Genomic DNA, 22,577 nt, shown 5'->3' with positions numbered 1-22,577 from the left:
TGCTTTTTGTTTTTCTGCAGATGGACCACACATCCCCGACCTACATGCTTGCTAACTTAACCCACTTACATTCTGAACAACTTCTGCAGGGCTTGAATCTTCTTCGCCAACATCACGAACTCTGTGACATCATTCTTCGAGTCGGTGATGTTAAAATCCATGCTCACAAAGTGGTACTTGCCAGCATCAGCCCATATTTCAAAGCTATGTTCACTGGAAACCTTTCTGAAAAAGAGAACAGTGAGGTTGAGTTTCAGTGCATTGATGAAACTGCTCTCCAGGCCATTGTGGAGTATGCCTATACAGGAACTGTTTTTATTTCACAGGACACAGTTGAATCTCTTCTTCCAGCAGCAAACCTACTCCAGATAAAACTTGTTCTGAAAGAATGTTGTGCATTTCTTGAAAGCCAACTTGATCCTGGTAACTGTATTGGAATTTCTCGTTTTGCAGAGACATATGGTTGTCATGACCTTTATTTGGCAGCTACTAAATACATATGCCAGAATTTTGAAGCTGTTTGCCAGACTGAAGAGTTTTTTGAGCTTACACATGCTGATTTGGATGAAATTGTTTCCAATGACTGTTTGAATGTAGCTACAGAAGAGACTGTGTTTTATGCACTTGAGTCTTGGATCAAGTATGACGTACAAGAACGTCAGAAATACTTAGCACAGCTACTTAATAGTGTGAGATTACCATTGCTGAGTGTTAAGTTTCTCACTAGACTATATGAAGCAAATCATCTTATTCGTGATGATCGCACTTGTAAACATCTTTTGAATGAAGCCCTAAAGTACCACTTTATGCCTGAACATAGACTCTCTCATCAGACTGTCCTGACGACACGACCTCGCTGTGCTCCCAAAGTACTTTGTGCAGTAGGAGGAAAATCTGGACTATTTGCCTGTTTGGATAGGTAAATAGAAGGCTTTCTTAAAGGATTGATGCTAAAAGATTTATACTTTTTAAGTGTGCTAATTTTCTGTTTTTTAAATAGTTTGATTTTTACTATTTACTTTATTTGCTTTTTGTTTTTGTTTTTGTTTCTTCTATTCTTCCTAAAACACTTATCAGGTTGTTTTAATCACATCACCATCCATTCCTTTTAACACTCTCTCAGTTATTAACAGCCTCCTCCCAGCTCCCCCATGTACAGACTTTATGAATTTTGGTTACTTTTCTACCATTTTATGTCTTTTTTTCTTTTAATTTGTGAAACTGTTTACATTATTATTTGACCAGGTCAGTAGGGATTTATTATTGCTAACTGTAGCAGAAGATGCTAAAGAGGAGAGCTAGGAATTATTGAGAGGGCAGGCTGGGGACAAGAGTGGGTTTGAACGAATACCGTCAAGTAGAAGAATCACCAAAGAAATAAGAAAAGTAGGACACTGAGTACAAATCATGGACATATGTATTTATTTTCTTCAGTATAAATATTTTTTAATGACAGTAGTAAAGAGTGCTTCCTTTTCTAATACTCTACAGTAGGAGTTGTCAGACTTTTTCTGTAAAGAGGCAGATAGTAAATATCTTAGACTTTGTGGCCATATGTTCTCTTATGACTACTCAGCTCTGCCATTGTAGTGTGAGAGCAGCCATAGACAATATGTAAACAAATGAGATGACTGAGTTCCAACAAAACTTTATTTACAAAAGTCACTGGTGGGCTGAATTTAGCCCTTAGCCATAGTTTGCCAGTCCTTGGTTTGGAGCATCATACAAGTAACTTTTATACGTTGAAAATAGAGCTGGATGTTACTTTTGCTTTACCCTTGAATGGGAATGCTTCATGAAAACTCTCATGTTTGATTAGTTTATTTAATACTGTGATTTCTTTCTGGCCATTTTCAAAAATTTAGTAGATTGCCACCCTCCAGTGGTAGGAAACTATTGATGTTTTAGCAGTGTCATCTGATATACCTGTGCCTTTTAGAAAGTCTCAATTGCATTTTAATTGTCTAAATTAAACCAATTGCATAGTCTAAACCTAGTATCATTGAGATTACCATTAGTTATGGTGACTACAAAAATTGATTGTTTACTCTTATTTTTAAAGGCACTAATTATGGGCATAAAGTAAACATATTAGTAAAATGTCATGACAAAAAATTCCAAATGTGAATTTACATGGTAAAAATTCTTGACCAGTTGCCTCTTGGTCTCTCAAATATTAAATATAACATACATAAATTATTAAAAAGTTATAAGAACTGTTCATATGTTTAGACCCAGTAATTCATCTTATATCTGTTATAAGAAAAAAAAAATTTTTAAGTAGGCTCCATGCCCAGCACAGAGCCCAACTCAGGGCTTGAACTCATGACCCTGAGATCAAGACCTGAGCTGAAATCAAGAGTCAGATGCTTAACCGACTGAGCCACCCAGGCGCCCCAGAAGAAAAAAAAAATGTTAATGTCATTTGCACAAAGCCATTTATTGCAGTATTATTTATAACTATGAAAAAATTGGAATCAATCTAAAAAATTATTCAAGTTAATTCTACAAAAAATATTTAACACCTGTGTATCAGACATACTATGCTAGATAATGAATCTTTAAGAAGTTTATAATTTAGTTAAGGAGACAGATATTTAAGTAGATAATAAAGATAATACCATGGAAGTGTTAAGGAAAGGCATTTATCCCATTTGGGGTATTTAAGGAAAATATTATTGTGGAGAAGTTAACGTCCAAGCTGAGTGTTGAAGGCTAAGCAAGACCCAAGCAAAAGGTCACAGGAAGTGCACAAAGACACAATGAAATGGTAACAGTATAGGATGTGCAGGGGATGAAAAGCTTTTTGGTATTGCAAGAGTATAAAGTTCAAAGATCAAGGACCCCTGGCTGGCTCAGTTGGTGGAGCATGCGACTCTTGATCTCGAGCACCACGTTGGGTATAAAGGTTACTTAAAAATAAAATCTTAGGGGAAAAAAAAGAAAAGAAAAACCAAATTAAAAATTAAGTTCAAAGATCTAAACAGTAAGGGGTAGGCAGGGTCAGTATGGGCCAAGTCAAAGAAGGTATCCTGTGCCATGATGAAGAAGATTTTTCTTATGTGGGTCAGAAAACAATTTTAAGGAAGGTAGTGAAATGATCAGATTCATATATGAGATCATCCTTGGCTTCCTTTTGGAGAAAGATTGAGGAACCAGAATTAGTATCCAAGTCATTAGGAAAGAGGCTATTGTAAAAGTACAGGCAAGAGATTGTACGGTCCAAAGTGGAAGTAGCAAAGATAGAAAAGGGGGCATTAATTTAAGAAATGTTTTAGGAGAGCAAATTGACAGGATTTAGTGAATGGATATGGGGGGACGGTGAGAGGGAAGAAGCAAAGATGAGTTAGATTTCTTGGTTAGATATTGGATGAATCTTATATACCAAGAGAGAGAATATAGGGGGAGGAGCCATTTTAAAGGGGAAAGTAATGTGTTCAGGTTTGGACATAATGAGTTTGAAGTACCTATTAAATATCCAGGTGAAGGATGTCCCACTAGCTGGAAATGATTGCAAAACTCAATGAAGACATCAAAACTGGATATTTGGAAGTTACTGGCATATAATATATCATTTGGAGGTACAAATTAAAACCATGAAGTCTTCTGGACTTCTTGACTGGTTTAAATGTCCCTTTCTTCTATCCATTGAGAACATATAGAAAGGAAAAAATATTGGTTCATAAATGAACCTCTGGGGAACATTAATATTGAAGATAAAGGCCGCAAGAACAATCTTAGAGGTAGGAGAATCAAGAGAGAATAGTATCATGAAAGCCAAGCAGTTTAAATGTGTCAAGAAGGAAGAAGTGTCATTAACAATGTAAAATGCTAAGGAACGTCCCAGACAGATAAAGATAGAAAAATGGCTCTTGAACTTGGCTCTATGGAGATCATTAATGACTTTTGGTAGAGTAATTTCAGCAGAATTATAGGAATGCTGTGGATATATTATAGCAGATTAAGATGTATAGCAGATAAAAAATAAGGAAATAAACTGTGAAGACTTAGAATGATAGAATCAGAGTTAAGTTTTTGTTTGTTTTGTTCTAGAAGAGAGAGAGACATGAGTTTGTTTATTATCAGATGCCAGTAAAAAGAGATAAGGTGAGGGTATAGGATAGAGGAATGGTCATTGATAAAGCAAGATTTTAGAGGAAATTGGAAGGGGTTGGTCTCAAAAGCAAAGGTAGAATGGTTCTGTTTTTTTTTTTTTAAAGATTTTATTTATTTATTTATTTGTCAGAGAGAATGCACAAGCAGGGGAGGCAGCAGGCAGAGGGAGAAGCAGGCTTCCTGCTGAGCAAGGAGCCCGATGTGGGACTCGATCCCAGGACCCTGGGATCATGACCTGAGCCAAAGGCAGACACTAAATGACTCAGCCACCCAGGCGCCCCAAATGTAGAAGGTTTTAAATGTGAGGAAGAGGGACTCTTGATATCTCCAAACCGGAATATGAGGATAGGTTTGCTGGAGTGGGGAGAGGTGGGAGAAGGAGTTTAAGATAGATACTATCCAATAGCCTCAGTTTTTCCCTTAAACTAGAAAAGGAAGGAGGTCTGCAAAAGAGGGAAGTGGGATTGGGTAGGTGGCTTAAGGAATCTCAGGAAGTTCTGAGTATTGTTTCTATTTACACATAGAGAATCATAAGGATGGCACTATATTAGAAGTGATTTTGAATAATTGTGCAAATACATTAAATGTTAAATGGACTTTGAACCACACCACTCATGATACCACTCACCTCAGTGCTCTAAGTTACAGGTCAGATTCCAAGAAAGAGGCCCTCATTACAACTAACTATCCATTTGCCCTCAAAAACTGTAAGGACTAAAACCTTTTTATCTTGTATCTCAGTTTACCTAAATCACCTCTGAAAATCCATCATCATAACTGAACTCTTACTATCATTGAGAGGTTTTTTTCTCACACCAATCAGTTCTCTAGTTCTCCAACACTAAATGCGTGTCCAATAATTTTGACACTATCCAGAGTTAGCTCAGACCCCACTGCTTAAGGGCTTAAGGGCTTAGTCCTAGAAGATTGTCCCCACTTAAGATGCTAGCCATAAATGGGGTGCCCACGGTGCCGCATTTCTGTCTGGAGGACTAAAAGTTCTGGGGGTCCCACAACCCCCCCCCCAAGTTTGCTAGAATGACTCATAGAACAGGAAAGTGCTTTACTTACCAGTTTATTACAAAGGGTACAACTGAGGAACAACCAAAGGGAAGAGATAAATTGAGCAGAGTGTGGGGAAGAGAGGGACAGAGCTTCCATGCTGTCTCTGGGCATGCCACCCACCCCTAGCTTCTTAGTGTGTCACCAGCCTAGAAGCTCTCCAAACCCCATTGTTGAGGGAGTTTTATGGAGATTTCATTATGATGGTAAGATTGATCAAATCATTGGCCATTGGTGATTGAGCTCAACCTCCTGACTGTTAATCACATGGTTGATAACTCTGGCTTCTGGCCCCCATGCTGAAGCTATCTGGGTGGCCACTTATAGTCACCTCAGTAGCATAAACTCAGGTGTGATTGGAAAGGGCTCATTATAAAATAACAAAAGACATTCCTATTACTCAGGAAATTCCAAGAAGTTTAGGAGCTCTGTGCTAGGAATCTGGGACATAACCCAAATATATTGTTTTTTATTAACACCATTATTGTATGGTCCTGTATATCATCTAATCGCCCAGCCCTTTTCTTTTTGACTCCTCAATTCTTTTTTTTTTTTTTTTTAAGATTTTTATTTATTTATTTGACAGAGATAGAGACAGCCAGCGAGAAAGGGAACACAAGCAGGGGGAGTGGGAGAGGAAGAAGCAGGCTCACAGCAGAGGAGCCTGATGTGGGGCTCGATCCCATAACGCCGGGATCACGCCCTGAGCCGAAGGCAGACGCTTAACCGCTGTGCCACCCAGGCGCCCCATTGACTCCTCAATTCTGTCTGCCATATCCTGTAGATTTTCAGTCATGAGAAAAATCCTATTTATTTTCAACTTCTTGTTCTAATGAAATATGACTGATGCTTAAGGATACAGTTTTTGCCAAAGCCCTCTCAAACCTGTTTTGTTTCCCCATATCTCATGTATCATAGGTCCTAAAGTTTGGGTAAGTGTTTTTCTTTGTTCCTCATATCCACTTCCCAAATTTTTTCATCTCCCCTCTCTCCAGAATCTCAACTCTTTCCAAGCATTTGCCTTCAGGCTATATCATTTGATATACCTTCTTGTTGCCAACATCTGCTATCCCTTTAGTAATTTCATTTATTGAAGATTTTTTTTTAAAGATTTTATTTATTAATTTGACAGAGAGAGACAGCCAGCGAGAGAGGGAACACAAGCAGGGGGAGTGGGAGAGGAAGAAGCAGGCTCCTAGCGGAGGAGCCTGATGGCGGGCTCGATCCCAGAACGCTGGGATCACACCCTGAGCCGAAGGCAGACGCTTAACAACTGTGCCACCCAGGCGCCCCTGAAGATTTTTATAGCTGGCTTACTGTCGTTCTCATCATTCTCATCATTCTGTATAAACAGTCATTCTTGCTGATTTCAACATCCCCATAGTATGATTCACAGTTATCCAACAACTTTGCCTCTCTCCTTGATCTCACTTCTTTTTTTTTTTTTTAAGATTTTATTTATTTATTTGACAGAGAGACAGCCAGCGAGAGAGGGAACACAAGCAGGGGGAGTGGGAGAGGAAGAAGCAGGCTTCCAGCAGAGGAGCCTGATGTGGGGCTTGATCCCAAGACTCCGGGATCACGCCCTGAGCCAAAGGCAGACGCTTAATGACTGAGCCACCCAGGCGCCCCTCCTTGATCTCACTTCTAGCAGTCTTTTCTGCCTTACCTTAGGTACTATTCTCATGATTATACTTCAACTTTGTCATTACCAGTGATTTCAAACTTTCAAAATCTTGGTTTCATACATTCTGTTCTCTGACTACCACCTCCTTTCTTGCCAGCTTATTTATTTCAGTACATCTACTGCAGTCATTCTTTGTTCCCTTCAAGACTTTTAACCCTTTGGCCCTATAATCAGAAAACTTACTGCTCACTGATCACTACATGTCCTCACCTCACTCCTTACTCAGCTTAGATTCCAGGAACATCACTGTCATCATTCCTTTGAATACACTCATGGCTCCCTTGCCCTTCTTCCATCATACTCATCTAGTTAGAATCAGTTCTCCACTTATGCCATGGCTGCACCTGAGCAGGAATATGTGGCTAGAGAAACACACATACCCAACTTAAGTGGTCTCACTTAACACACTTAGCACTGTCAGCAACCCCTTTACTTTCCCTAAGCGGTTTACTCTTCCGCTTCCTTGGAGGACTGTTCTATACCATAAAAACATCCAACCCCCCCCCCATCAGACAAAGCTGATGACTTTGTCTCTTACTCTACTAAGAAGATAGGGCAATCAGAAGAGTACTATCTCATCTTCTGATCTCCAAATCTACCATGTTTTTTCTAAGACCCGTCCCTCCATTTCTCTACTTACTAGCTTCCATTCCCTCTCCCCTGCACAAGGGCTCTGCTCTTGCATTTATCCCGTATCTCTCTCACGTCATCTTCCCCCCGCTGTACTACATCATTGCCATCAGCATGCAAATATGTTCTGGTTTAAGCTACCAGATGAAACCAGTCTTCCCTGGGTGCTCTGGTCTTTCTCTGCTTATCCTTATATCTATCTCATATTTGTTTTACTCTTTATAGTAAAGTCCTTGGAAAAGTCGATATCCACTGTTTTCCCTCATCTCCTATTCTCTCTTGAACCAGTCCAGTCAAGATTTATCCCCACCACCTCACTGAAACTACTCTCCTTAAGGTCAGATAATTCCCTAATGTATCATTTTCATTGGAACAAATTCACATTTTTAAAACAAGCAATATAACAAAATTGTATATAGGCACTCAATAACTATGGAATGAATGAATGAATGTTCTTTAATTATACTGGATAGAGAATATATATTTTTATGCTATTGCACAATTGAGTTTGGAGACATTGAAATGAAATATGTATACTTGCAAGAGACCGTAATTTGCATGCAAGGTATAAAGAAAAAAATCTAAGCACCTATTAACCAGCTTAAGAAATAGACTATTAATACCTTTAAATTCTCTTGTGTCCCTCCTTGATGCATCTCCTTTCCTCCCCTAGAAGTAACCACTATTTTGAATTTTCTGCATATTATTCTTTGCTTTTCATTGTAATTTTGCCACATATTTATGTGCCCCAATATAGCATTAGGTTTATACATTTTTATATAAATACAGTAATGCTACATAAATTCTTCGGGGATGTGTTTTCTTACTGAACAATAAGTTTATGAAATTCATCTGTGAGATTGCATGAAGCAATAGTGCACTTAGTTTCATTGGTTTGTGGTATTACAAAAACACGGGTATAATACTATATTTTCTTTCTATAATGAACCTGTTAATTATAAGAATTTATTCAAATGTTATACACATACAGAAGAATGCACAAATCCCAAGTGTACAGGTCAGTGAATTATCACAAAGTGAATGTTACAAACCAGTTCAAGAAACAGTACGTGACCAACATCCAGAAACCACTCTGGAGTTTCCTCCCTGCCCTCCCCAAAGGTAACCACTGTCCTCATTTCTATCCTCATTTCTAATCCAGAGATTAGAAATGTCTTTGAACTTGGTATAAATGAAACTATACAGAATGTATTCTTTCGATTTGGGCTTCTTTCCTTTGGCATTGTATGTGTAAGATTCACTTCTGTTAAAAAGAAAAAAAAGATTCATTCCTGTTACATGTAGCTATAATTTATTTTCATTGCTGTATTCTCTGATATGCCACAATTTATTTATCTTTTTTATGGTTCATGAACATTTGAACTGTTTCCACTTTTTGACTGTTACAAATAATGCTGCTATGAACATCATACATACACATGTGTGCATTTCTTTTGGGTACGTATCTAGGAATGGAATTGCTCAGTCTCGGGTGGATATACCACATCTCTTTTACCCATTGTCCTTTGGATGGGTGATTGTGCTGTGCCATTGTAAACATTTCTGTATGTATGTCCTCGTGCAAAACTGACTTATATCAGGCATTCAATAGTGTAGATACACATGAATGAAATTGCTGAGTCAGTACATTTGCGTACCTTCGGTTTTACCAGATAATGTAAAATTGTTTTCCAGTGTAGTTTGTGCCAGTTTACGCTCCCTCCAAAAGAGTGTGCATTTCTTGCTCACATTCTTGTCAACAGTTGTTACAAGTTTTTGCCAGTCTGGAAAATGTGTCATGGTTTGTTGTGGTTTTAATTGGCATGTCCCTGATTATTAAAGAGATTAAACATTTTTATTTGTTTTGGAGCCATTTTGATTTTTAAAATTTAATTTTTTCTGCTTATTCTTTAGTGTGGAGATGTACTTTCCTCAGAATGACTCTTGGATTGGTTTGGCACCCCTAAACATTCCTCGCTATGAATTTGGAATATGTGTTTTAGACCAAAAAGTGTATGTTATAGGTGGTATTGAAACGAACGTGCGTCCTGGCATCACTATCAGAAAACATGAAAATTCAGTAGAATGCTGGAATCCTGATACAAATACCTGGACTTCTCTTGAGAGAATGAATGAGAGCCGAAGTACCCTTGGAGTAGTAGTACTTGCAGGAGAACTTTATGCTTTAGGTGGTTATGATGGACAATCTTATTTACAATCTGTAGAGAAGTATATTCCTAAAATAAGAAAATGGCAACCGGTGGCACCAATGACTACAACAAGAAGCTGTTTTGCTGCAGCCGTGTTGGATGGAATGATATATGCCATTGGTGGGTATGGTCCTGCCCACATGAACAGGTATTTAACTTAATGAAGTTGTATATGCTTGTAGATTTTTAAGTCATTAACAACGATTTATACACAACTTGTGTGTGTGAATGAACTTCCCTTTTTAATTTTTAAAGTAATATTGTTAGGTATTTGGGAAATTTAATCTGCTCTATGAGTGTAATTGTAATTGTTTTACATGAGGATTTAATACAGACCTAAGAATCAAATCCCTCTTATAAAATTTTAAATTCATTCATTTAATATAATTGGACTAGATTTTAAAATTCAGAGATCTGAATATAAAATGAAGTTAGACAACTTTAGATTTTAGGTGGTGAATGTATATAAATATGGGTGTGCGTGTGTGTATAAATGGTCTGTTATTGCATTGCTTAGCAGAGTAAAAAGTGAAATGTAATTCCTATATGGTTATATATTATGCATCTTAAGCATAAAGCCTTATTTAAATATTCCTTTTTGGATTCTTATTCTATAATCATGCATGTATCATTGTGTACCTGAGTTTTGCTGTAGTCCGAATTTGAGATTTCTGTATTTTGTAGTATTCTCTGAATAAACGAGAAAAATATATGAGAAAAATAAAAGCATAAAGTGACTTGCTTATATGGAAAATTAATCATAATTCTGAACTTCTGTTGAAAATTGCTGTTCAAAAGATTTTCTCTCGTAGAGTGGTGTGTGTTTTATTGATTGTGAGCATTTAATGGAAGAGTATATTGCGGTTTGTTAACTGAGAAAGCAAGGGCACAACAGCATTTCATCTATAAATTTTTATTTCTCTGTAAGCTGAAGTATTTCTCCTTTTTATTGCTCCCTTAGTTAAAGGAAAAGTATTTTGAGCATAGACATGCATTTTTATTCTTTGAAAATGTGCTTGCATAAATTTATAAGATAAAAGGTCGAGGTTTTTTTTTTTTTGGGAGATAATATTCTTGAAGTTTAAGTTCTTGCTATAGTTTATCAACTCTTCTTGTCCAGTAATTGGGCTCTTGTGGCTTTTATCCCAATGTCCTTTCAGAAATATTTATAGTTTAGTCTGTGTTCTAGTCTAGTCTACAGTCTAGTCTCTGTTTTATGCTACTGACTCTCAAATGCTTCAGTCTTTTTGAGGGGTTAGGTTAGGACCAGAACAAGCTTGACAAGCCTGCCTTTGTGCCCGCTCGTGTCAAAATAGAGATTTAAAGGCCTTCTGCGATTTTCTAGGGAAGGTTTTTTGGAAATTCTGATTTGCTTTGGATATCCATAATACAACTTGGAAATGCCGAGTGTTCTCTGGAATGAAGACTTGACTTAAACCCCTGAATTCTCCTAAATCACTCTGAGATTATTATGATTGGCCAGATTGTGTTATGTAATCTGCAGTGTTTGCTTTGCAGTAAACCACCACGACTTCTATAAGACAAAAAAATTCCTCTCCTTTCCTTTTTTTCATCTTCCCTTTTCCTTAGCTATGTAGAAGATCCTTAGTGTCCTTAGAAAACATTTATATTTAATTTGTGATTTTCAAAGTCCTTTCAGAACATGTATGCTCATTTGACTTTATTTTTACATGAATCCATTGAGGTTAAGTTATCCGCATCTTTTCAGGTGAGAGGAAAGGGCTTATCCAGGATACACTTAACCCAGACCGTTAGGGCTAGGGTTCATTCGGCTCTAAGTATACAGCATTAGTACTTAACCAGGTTTCCTGACTCCAGAAGTGCTATGCCCTTAATATACCCTGCAGCTTGTATGATACAATGAAGTAGCGTGCGGGTGTTATTGCCCCCAGTTCACAAGGTAAGCTTTTATCCTTGCAATTTTATCAGCAAAATGTAAACATCTGGGACAAACTACTCTTGTTTTATATCTGTCTTTTGGAACTTCTAAAACTATGGTAGGTTTTGATTCTGCTTTGGTAGGAAGAGTGGCACACGGAATATGCAAATTAATTTTTTCTTTTGTGAATATTTGCAGTGTGGAGCGTTATGATCCAAGTAAGGACTCCTGGGAGATGGTTGCATCTATGGCAGATAAAAGGATTCACTTTGGTGTGGGTGTCATGCTAGGCTTTATTTTTGTGGTGGGTGGACATAATGGTGTCTCACATTTGTCAAGCATTGAAAGATATGACCCTCATCAAAATCAGTGGACTGTGTGTAGACCAATGAAAGAACCCAGAACAGGTAATAATAACTAACTAATATGTAAACATAGAGGATGGTATTTCTTATAGTGATATTATTGGAATAGTAGTTCCTTGGAATACAATAGTAAGAGTATTGTCCAGCAAAAACAAAAACTTTATTGTGCTAAACTTGAGAGACAGCTGATTTGACAAAACTACATAGACTTCTATACTGTGACTTTAATATGCCTATGTGCATATTATCATTTTTTAAAGTTGGGAGAACACATTTTTAGAAGTGGTGGGGATAGAATGTATCTTACAGAAGCTCTTCTGTCCATATAACAAATGTCATCTTTTTATATGTTACACACACACAGAATCTTTGGATTGTTCTATATATATATTTTTTAATTGTACACCAGCAGTCTGTATGTTAACTTTCAAACGTTCTCACATACTCAGGGTGTTTGGAGTTCTAGAAAAGCCTGAGTTTCAGGGTTCCCAGAGAAAAACAAAAACATCTTTGAGGAATAGAAGAAATTACCTTTGAACCCAAACTCAAATCACATTATTTTAAGGGGAAGGTTTTATGTCGCTGATGGAAATGCTTTAGGGATATTTCTTGCGTCAGGGGGAAAGTCGCAAAATAACAAGAATGTGAAAAAAACATTGGGTAGTCTTGTTCTCTTTAGAACTGTGTATACCAGTATATACAGTAGAATTTTTAAAGCCTAAGTTGTATAGTTCAAGATATGTTTCAAATATTTCAACATATTTAAAAACCTGATAAAGATGAATGATGTGTTGAAAAATATGTAAATATAAACTGAAAAGAAAGCATATAAAGACATATACTACATTCTTTGTATTTTTCTGTGGTGGTGGAGAGGGAGAGTAGGATTGGGGAGGAGAGGGGAAGGAAGATTCAACTCTTGCTTTCATGTTAAGGGATTTTTTTTTTCCAGTAAGTACATATGGCCATATTACTTGTATAATTAACAATAGATTATTGAAATGTATTTTAAGAAAACATTAAAATACGAATTTATTTTTAGTGAGAAGTCAACTTCATGGTTAACGTGTTTTTTCCCTCTTTTTACCCACTTTTCCTAGGGGTAGGTGCTGCAGTAATTGATAACTACCTTTATGTAGTCGGTGGTCACTCAGGTTCTTCTTATCTGAATACCGTGCAGAAATATGACCCTATCTCAGATACATGGCTGGATTCAGCTGGCATGATATACTGTCGCTGCAACTTCGGATTAACTGCACTTTGACAAGTGTGGAGTGTGGACTGGTAGAGGTCGTGTGGTGATGGACTTTGTGCCGCATGAAAGGATGCCCAATTTTCTGAAATCCAAAAGCTACATTACTTTCTTTCTAACTTGAAAAGGCATGAAGACTCAAAGTTCTGTTGGGTACTTTGAACTGACAAGTAGCTTTGGTTTGGTTGCTCTTGATTACACAGTGAATCAATAATCAAAAAAAAAAAAAAAAGAAAGATCTTGCCAATTTAATTGTGCACTTTTTTCCCCTAATACTGGGATAGAGTAGTTTTATGTTCATAAGTGTACATGTGGAGAAAATCTTGCTGCTTTAAAAAAATTTTTAGCTTTCCTTCTTCCTTAATATATGCACCAGATTTACTAGGATGAGAGATGCTTAGATGTTGGAGTGTATTGAATGACTAGACAGAGTGCTGATACTGTCTGTTGGATATAAATTCATATGCTTCACATTTTAAACAAATAAAGGGCTGCTTTTTTGAGGGGGGTACTTTTAAGGATTGTAAATTATATGCCATAGTGAGGCACCTGGATATTCTTCCTCCTAAATGGCTTTAGGGCTGGGGATGTAATAAGTTTGCAAAACAAATGCTTTTACTATCGTGATTTTGGGGGGCTTATTTTAAGAAGTCAGATATTTACTGTTTATGTCTTTTTTATAGGGCAGGTTAATGCTGGATGAATTTAGTTACCCACTTGTGCTATGCTAAGCATGGATAGAAAGTTAAGCATACCAGTTTCAGTTTTATTTTTTTCATGGTAGACCAGGCTTCCCAGTGTTGGTGTAAATATTTGATCAATGTTTAGTACCACCCTTAGTACATACTGATTTTCTTTCACATATCCTTATAATAATTTGTTTTTTAACTAAAACTTTGGTTGCTTTTTCACAGTGTTCAGATATAAAAATGGTGCTAACTGTAGGATCTATAACAAGGCTATAATAATGTTCTTTTGGATGTTCAGTATGAGATATGCATGACATGTTTTAATAGTATTTTTTCATTTTTACTAGCGTGGTTCATTTGTGTTTATTAAAAATATTAGTGATTATGCTAATGTTAACATCCAAAAATCATCTAAATGGCCCATGTTATGCTTTTCATGGTTCCTGAGTAGTGATCTAAAGAAAGATGCATTTTTTTTAATCTTCTTCTTGTGCTAGATATATGTCCTTTTTAAAAACAAATATATGCATTAAATATAAAGCACTAGGCAATTATGCATTACTTTGTATACTTCTTAGGTAATTGAATATTTTAAAGTTACTGAGGAAAACTGGAACTCGATGTTTACTTGAGTAATGGTTCTAAATTTGGTTCTACTTTGACTAAAGAAACAAGCAAGACTGTTTGCTATAGCCAGTGACAGCTTATTTAAAATAAGTGGCCAGCTCATTTTGTTTAAGCATGTTTTAGAAAATATCTGTTAGTCTTGAACATATTACTTTGCATTTTATTAGGATGTCGGTACTTGTATTTTTGGTACTGTGGTGGTTTTGTTTTCTTTTCCTTGATTTATTTTTAACCTGCCTATTATCTCTTTATAGTCTCTGCAAAACCAGTGTACATTTGTTTCCTAAGAAAAAATTCATACTGCATTCTTAAGTGCCATAATATTCCAAACTATTGTTAAGAAGCCATTTGTAATTATAAAACATAGGTTTGTTCATTAGCATCTATGTTATAAACTACTTATAGCCTGGCATTTTGCAGTTTTTCTTGTTCTTCCATAAACTGCCAGTGTAGATTTAAATATATAGTACAAAACTATGTAAAGTCATCTTTAATCATGTAAGTAGTATGCTTTATGAATATTTGCACAGATTATAAAAGCTTGCAAGTGATTTTTAGTCTCTTCCAATTAAGAACTCAACAGGAACTACTAATAAAATTGACAGGCTGAGTATTTTCTATGTTGCTTGTTTGAATAACATAATGATATATAGCAATAACTTTTTAATTGATTTGAATAAACCTATTGAATAGAAACAAGGTGCACTATTGTGATTGGCCTAGACTTTATTTAAAGAAAAGCAATTTCAAATAGATTTCATTACATGCTTAATTTTAAGTCCTCAGTTTTTTTTGTTTATATCAAATTGTGAAGTGCATTCTAATAATACTATTTTTAATCCTCTCTCCCCAAAGATAAAGGAATTTGAAAGACTTTCTATTTTAATTGTAAACAGATCTATACTACACGTTTTAACAATGTTTTACTCATGTATCATCATCCTCACTATCAAATTGTTGTAAAACATATAGTCACTTGGTAAATTAGACCAAAGGCATATATTGATCATTGTTTTGGAAAAATCTAAACTTTATCCTGCTAAAGACTAAATGTGAAAAACATCTTGGGCAATAGTAGGAACCATATACTAGAGAATAAATTACAAAAAGCTATAAAAAGAAGAGAAGAAACCCCAAACTTTAGAAATACTAATTTTGGGTTTACTAAACCTACGGTACTATTCATAACAACCAGAGGTATTGTAACCTGACAACTGATAACTTTACAGTAGACCTCTCATAAAGTATTGTGAGAAGTTTCATCATGAATATTTTGCTGACAAATTGTGTATATTTAAAGTCACATGTTTCTTATGTTAAAAAGCATCAAAATGTTTGATTATAAATCCCCACACTTAAAGATTCTAGAAATAATTTTATATACTCAGGCAAGGGGAAGAAAGCTATTTAAGATTGTCCAGAAATATTTTGGGAAAAAGGTGGCAGTGGAAATAGAAATTAATCTTATCACTTGGAAGATACTTGTCTTCCATAATTATGAAGACTTAATCTGGTAGGAGTGTTTGGCTATTTAGTGTTTGTTAAATATAGTAATAGAACTTAAGTGATTTTTAATGTAGCCCAAAAGATGTTTATGTAAGTTCCATAGGTTATTGCTAATATTGTTTTAAATATGAATGAATATTAAACTATAGGAAGTGGTCAATCTAATGATAGGAAAATGGCATTAGGTTTTGAAAAATTATTTTGATAGCTTGACAAATTATGGAGGGTCTACTCTGTGTACGTGATATTGTGCCAGATTCTGTCAGGGCTAGAAATAATTATAAATAAGATACAAGTCTTTTCATTCAAAGAGTAAAGTATGGTGAGGGAGACCTGTACCCAAATAACTATTATGGTAAAGTGTGAATTTAATTCCTTATAGCCAATATCATCAGAAGTGATTAAGAGACCTAATTTATGTGTAGACATTTTTGTCCTTTAGTGTCCAATTAGGTTTTACTGACATGAAAAAGAATTATAGAAAACTTAATATTTATAGAACTCTAAACTTCCTGGAATTGGATAATATATTTTCTATTAGAAAAATAAAATTATAGAAACTTAAAAAAATTGATTACTATACTATCAAGGCTCTGGCTAAAATTGAAGGAAATATATGTGCATATAATGCTGTATTTGTTTTCACTTGTGGTGTTGGATTTCTGGTATTGTCACCTAAGTGCTCATTTTCAGGAAAATCAGATTCTACAATAAATATACTGCTTAAAAGTTCAATAAACTTGTGATAACCTCTATAACCTCTGTAGTCTGAAAGCTAAGAAATTATAAGATGTCACATGTCAAGTTAACATCCAGTTCTACTTCTTAACCTTTTTTTTTTTTTTCCTTTGTAAAACAGCACTTTAATTAGACATGACTTAATTAGATACATTTATTCTGTGGCTGGATACATATTGGATTTTCACTTACAGTATATTGATTCAGTGTTGATACACGTTTGAAAAGATTGCAAAATACAGTAAGTTTTAAATATTACAGGTTTACAAGTTTTCTTACTGGTGTGAATATGGAGTCTATAAAAATCCAGTTTACATCTCTGTAGAGAGAAAAATTGTTATCCATATGTCTTTTATATTACACATATTTAACTAGAGATAATTTATCGTTAATTTTGTCAAGTTATCATGTGTAAGTCCCGTTTATTTTAAAATACTAAGCAAAAAGTTCCAAGTTTGCCTTAAAATACAAGTGAAATTAAAGAACTGGATGATAATGCCTCTATTTTTGCCTTATGAATTGTGCTGTATCATAAACCAGAGATGGTTTTGCTTTTAACAGGATTCTGAAATTTTGTAGATGTAGAGTACTGATATTTGTACTCTTCTTGCAAAGAATGTGACCTAGTGGATTATGTTAATGTTTAAGTGTTTTTGTAAATGTATTTTACCTCTGAATATGTATCTTTTTAGCATCAGGGTTTTATTTTTGTTTACATGGTAAAGTGGCATTTAACTTGTTGAAGGTTGTATTCTTTTGTCTTTTATTTTAAAAATTCTTTGTGTGTACTATTGTGGTGATGCTCTGTAATGACTATGGTTAAATTTCATTTAATGTGAAATGTTTAAAATAAATTTGAGAAACATGACTTTGTATGTGTCAGTTGTTGTGAACTGACCCAAGCTAACTTTGTCATTCTCAACTCTTAGATGTTTTTTGGTAGATAGGTAGTGGTCACAAATGTTGAGGCGGGTGTGGGATAGCCAGTCTTTTACGTCCTCATTACCAGGTTGTAATGAAACGTGTGTTAGGCTGAATTCCGCCGCATGTTCAGACAGTTAAAGAAACATTCTTCGGCAAAGCCGGCGCGAAAGAGTGCAATTGGTAAGTTCAGTGCAGTCCCAGCTTTCTGTTTTTTATATTCTTTAACTTGCATTGTAAGAGGGTTTACTTGAGGCAGACAAGGCAGTGTTACAGAGTATTCTGTTACGTTTATGCCCACTGTAAGATAACCAGCAGTTCTCCTTAAGGAAAGGGTGTAAACAAGGAATGTAGCCCCATCTTTAAAGAAGTTGTAAACTGTAAGCCTGCATGGATTCAGATAAACTGTCCATGCAAGGATTGGAAATAAATTTAGACAATCTGCATATCTTGAAACTCTAATTTCACCAATAAGAGCAACTTTTTGATTTCATGTTAGTCTGTGAGCCACTATTCTACAATAATGTCCCTGACATTTTATATACTAATGAGCAAAACTTTGGATGCTGATCAAATTATGGATAACGTGTTTGTAGCTGCCTTGAGTATGGGTTTCCTGGTTCAGGTACAGCTAACCTTCCCTCAATTGCATTCTTAACAGGACAACTCCTAGAGTTTAAGTAGAAACTTAACAGATATATGCTGAAGTATATTATAGATGGCAAAACATGCAAATATCCATTTTAAGAGTACCTATATTAAAATATTGAAATTAAGATATCTTGACTAGATGCATTTGAAGCTCTGCTTGTGATTGCTAAGACATGCACAGATAACATCTCATGTTACCCAGAAGTCATTGTAAAGTCTGTCAGCAGAGAGTTGTTAAGAGCTTAGTATGTGTAAGATGTGATGCAACGTTCAAAGGAGTATCTAGCCATATTCTACAGTCTGCTTGAGGAATAAAAAATACACCTAATTTCCCCCCCAGCAAGAGAGAATAGAAGAAAGAGTGCTACCCTGGCAGAGCTCTAGCTGTGCCTCTTGTGTTCTTTCATAAAATTAGTTGATGGTTCTCTTGTCTGGGGCCAGTGCAGTATTGAGGGTGAAAGTTTCAACTTTAATTTGGAAGATAGTGTGATAAGTGGATTGTACAATAGACTCATAATGGAAAGCAAAAAGCTATTCCAATGAAGAGTCCAAACTCTTAAGTCTAGGCATAAAATTCAGTTCTGTGATTAGACAGAATAGCTCAAATGGGTTTTGATATGTTTTCCAGGCTTTTTTTTCCCTTCATTTTTTAATAGTAATGTACCCATCACCCAGCTTCAAAAATTAATTCTTAACAATTAATTTTGCTAATCCATCTATGCACCCTATGTATTTTTTCTAGTATATTTTTATAGAGAATCCCAGACATGCAAAATAATATGACTGGTAAATAATTGAGACTACATCTCTAAATGATAAGGACACAAATTTTTCATTCTATAAACCACATTGATAATAATTTCACTTAAAAATCTAATACTTCTTTCATACTCAGTATACAATCTATATTCAGATTTCCCCGACTGTCCCAATTTTTTGTCGTTATTGTTAGTTGGTTGAGGCAGGATCTATATAAAGTTTGTACCTTGTGTGACTGTTACGTCTCTGAGTCCCTTTCAATCTCTACCAGTCACTGCACCCCTCTCCTTTTTCATGTCATTTACTTCTGAATAAATGAGATCATTTGTCTAGTAGATTGTCCCACATTATAGATTTGGCTACTTGATTGTGGTATTGTTTGGCTTATTGTCCTATTCTTCAAATTTTCTGATAGTTGGCTGTAGAGTCTTGATTAAATTCAGGTCCTTTTTTTCTTTGTCTTTCCTTTTTTTTTCTCTTTTTGGCAAGTGTAGTGGATGCTGTGTATTCTTCTTATTGCATTGCATCTGGGGTACATTATGTCTGGTTATCCCACTTTTAATGATGCTAACTAATATTAATCATGGTTTGCACTTAGGTCCTGTCAACCTGATCCCTCCACTATCAAGTTCCCCATCAAACTCTCATTTGATGGTTTTAGTAACTATTAATGACTACTGCTGGATCCATTATTATATTGAGTTGCAAAGCAGTGATTTCCTTTTTTTTTTTTTCCGAGATTTTATTTATTTATTTGAGAGAGAGAGAGAGAGAGAGAATCTCAAGCAGACTTCACACTTGAGTGTGGAGCCCAGTGCAGGGCTTGATCCCAGGACCCTGAGATCATGACCTGAGCTGAAACCAAGAGTCAGACGTTCAAACAAATGAGCCACCCGGGTGCCCCAAAACTGATTTTCTGCCGTTTTTTTTTTTTTTCTGCATTAGCTGAAATTCTATAAAGGAAAACCTTTCCTTATCACTTATTTGGCTACCCTGAGATAAAGTCTATACAGGAAAAGCTGGGGAAGATGTTTGATTCATTCTCTTAATCTTTAGAGTAATGAACTGATGCCCTAGGAACCTCCAAAGGTGATCAAGTATATGAAGTCATGATTTTTTATGTATTTGTTTCAATATGTGTGTTTCAGTTAATAGCCCCATCTTAGTCCAGTAGATACCTCCATTGAGTTTCACTGAAATTTTCCTTGCTTTTAAAAAATTTTACCAAAATTATTTTGATGGCGCCTGGGTGGCTCTGTCAGTTAAGCGTTTGCCTTCAGCTCAAGTCATGATCTCAGGGGTCAAGTCCCACATCAGTCTCCCTGCACAGCGGGGTCTGCTTCTCCCTCTCTCTCTCCACCACTCCCCCTGCTTGTGCTCTTGCTCTCTCTCTCAAATAAAATCTTTTAAAAATTATTTTAAAAAATAAAATTATTTTGACATGATTTAAAATAATGTCAAACTTACAGGGAAGTTGTAAGAATAATAGAACTCTTAAATACCTTTTCCAAAGTTCACCAATTTTTTTTAACGTTTTGCTACATTTGTTTCATCATTCTTTCTCATTTTTTTTAACCATTCAAAATTAGTTCCCATACATTATGTCCTTTTATCCCTTAATACTTAAGCACATATGTCCTAAAAATAAGGATATTCATTCTCTTATGTAACCACAGTTCAGGTATCAAATTCAAACATCGCTGTGTTTGGGCTTTTACATTGTCTTCCTCACATCTAGAATCAGCCATTCCTCCCAAGAATCCCTGGCACTGTTTTGCTGGGAAATGGTATTGGGAGATCCCAGTGTTTTGCTGGTGGTGCTTCGTGCTACTCAGTTGTTACTGCTTCTAGGCTATTTGATAGGTAGAGTCAGGAAAGGTTTCCTTTTTTATTTTAAAAGAAAAGGGATTTTAGGGGCGCCTGAGTGGCACAGCGGTTAAGCGTCTGCCTTCGGCTCAGGGCGTGATCCCGGCGTTATGGGATCGAGCCCCACGTCAGGCTCCTCCGCTATGAGCCTGCTTCTTCCTCTCCCACTCCCCCTGCTTGTGTTCCCTCTCTCGCTGGCTGTCTCTATCTCTGTCAAGTAAATAAATAAACAAATATTAAAAAAAAAAAAAGAAAAGGGATTTTACTTAAATTCTTGGATTTTAATGTTTTTTTCTTAGCCTGAAAATCTTGGCTTCTATCAACATTAGCATAATTACCTATTTGATTTATCTTAAACATACTTACAATAGCTTCAAAATAACAATGATGATATAAATAGCACCAATGGATGCAATTAAGAGTCTCTGTGGTTCTCTCTTGTCCTTAGAATATATTTCACAAGGATAAATATTAAAAGCTCTGCTTTTAAGGTTGCCAGGCATGACTCAGAGTCATGAGTTCAAGCCCCATGTGGACCTGGACCTTACTTAAAACAAGGGGAAAAAAAAGTGTTTTTAGAGTCAAATAGTATTTTTATTTGATTAAAGCATGATTGATTAATATAGTTAGGTTACTTTAAAGTTTTAATATTTAGGGATATCTTTTTTGATGTAATTTTATTTTCTAATTACATAAAAATGTACGTGACCCTGAAGCTGAACTATAGGAGATGATGCATTCACAGAAGTTTTGTCTGCATTTCCATCTCTTCCACTCTGTTCATTTGTATTTCTCTATAGGTAATCATTTTATTAGATGTTGGTTTCATTGAAAATGTAAGTACATCCCCTTCCCCATTTCCTTACAAAAAAGATAGCATGAGGGGCCTGGATGGCTCAGTCGGTTGAGTGGACAACTTTTGGTTTTTGCTCCGGTCATGATCTCAGGGGTCAGGGATCAATCCCCAGTCAGGCTCAGCAGGGAGTCTGCTTCAGGATTCATTCTCTCCCTCTGCCCCTCCTCCCACTTGCGTGTGCACTCTCGCTCAAATAAATCAATCTTCAAAAAAAAAAGAGCAGATTTTCAACTTTTTTCCTTTTTGCTTAATGTATTCTAGAGATTATTCCATACCAGTGTATGGAATAATCTTTTTTTTAAGAGTTGCACAGTACCTTACTGTGTGGATATACCACAGATCTTTTTTTTTCTTTTTTTAAAGATTTTATTTATTTACCAGAGAGAGAGAGAGAGAGAGAGAGAGACAGCACAAGCAGGGAGAGAGGCAGACTGAGGGAAAAGCAGGCTCTCCACCAAGCAGGGAGCCCGATGCGGGACTCGATCCCAGGATCCTGGGATTACAACCTGAGCTAAAGGCAGGCACTTAACCGACCGAGCCAGCCAGGCGTCTCTGCCACCGATCTTTTAAGTACTCTGCTGCTGATGTGCATTTGGGTTGTTTCCAGGCTTTTGCACTTAAAAATAATGTCACGATGAAAATAGCCTTGTGCATTTGACATTTTGAGTTTTGGGCATAGACTTTTAGAAGTGAAATCACTGGGCCAAAGGGTAGAGGATACGTAATTTTGTGGGATGTTGCC

At 35.9% G+C, this 22,577-nt stretch overlaps 1 protein-coding gene across 2 annotated transcripts in view; it reads left to right on the top strand.

The window, feature by feature from the left end:
- Positions 1–16,888, top strand: part of KLHL28 (kelch like family member 28) — a 30,290-nt gene extending 13,402 nt beyond the window's left edge. For both annotated transcript variants that reach the window (XM_045799423.2, XM_045799414.2), the window contains exons 2-5: positions 21–919; positions 9,410–9,853; positions 11,804–12,012; positions 13,071–16,888. In XM_045799423.2, the coding sequence (XP_045655379.1) occupies positions 21–919; positions 9,410–9,853; positions 11,804–12,012; positions 13,071–13,234 (1,716 nt within the window). In that variant the 3' untranslated portion in view covers positions 13,235–16,888. The remainder of the gene's footprint in view (positions 1–20; positions 920–9,409; positions 9,854–11,803; positions 12,013–13,070) is intronic.
- Positions 16,889–22,577: the final 5,689 nt, after the last annotated feature.

The sequence above is a fragment of the Ursus americanus genome, chromosome 35 (genome assembly GCF_024610735.1).
Source record: "Ursus americanus isolate L20-20 chromosome 35, mUrsAme1.1.p, whole genome shotgun sequence".
Classification (NCBI taxonomy): Eukaryota; Metazoa; Chordata; class Mammalia; order Carnivora; family Ursidae; genus Ursus; species Ursus americanus.
The sequence above is the reverse complement of the archived record's forward strand: the minus strand, read 5'-3'. Positions and strand labels throughout refer to the sequence as shown.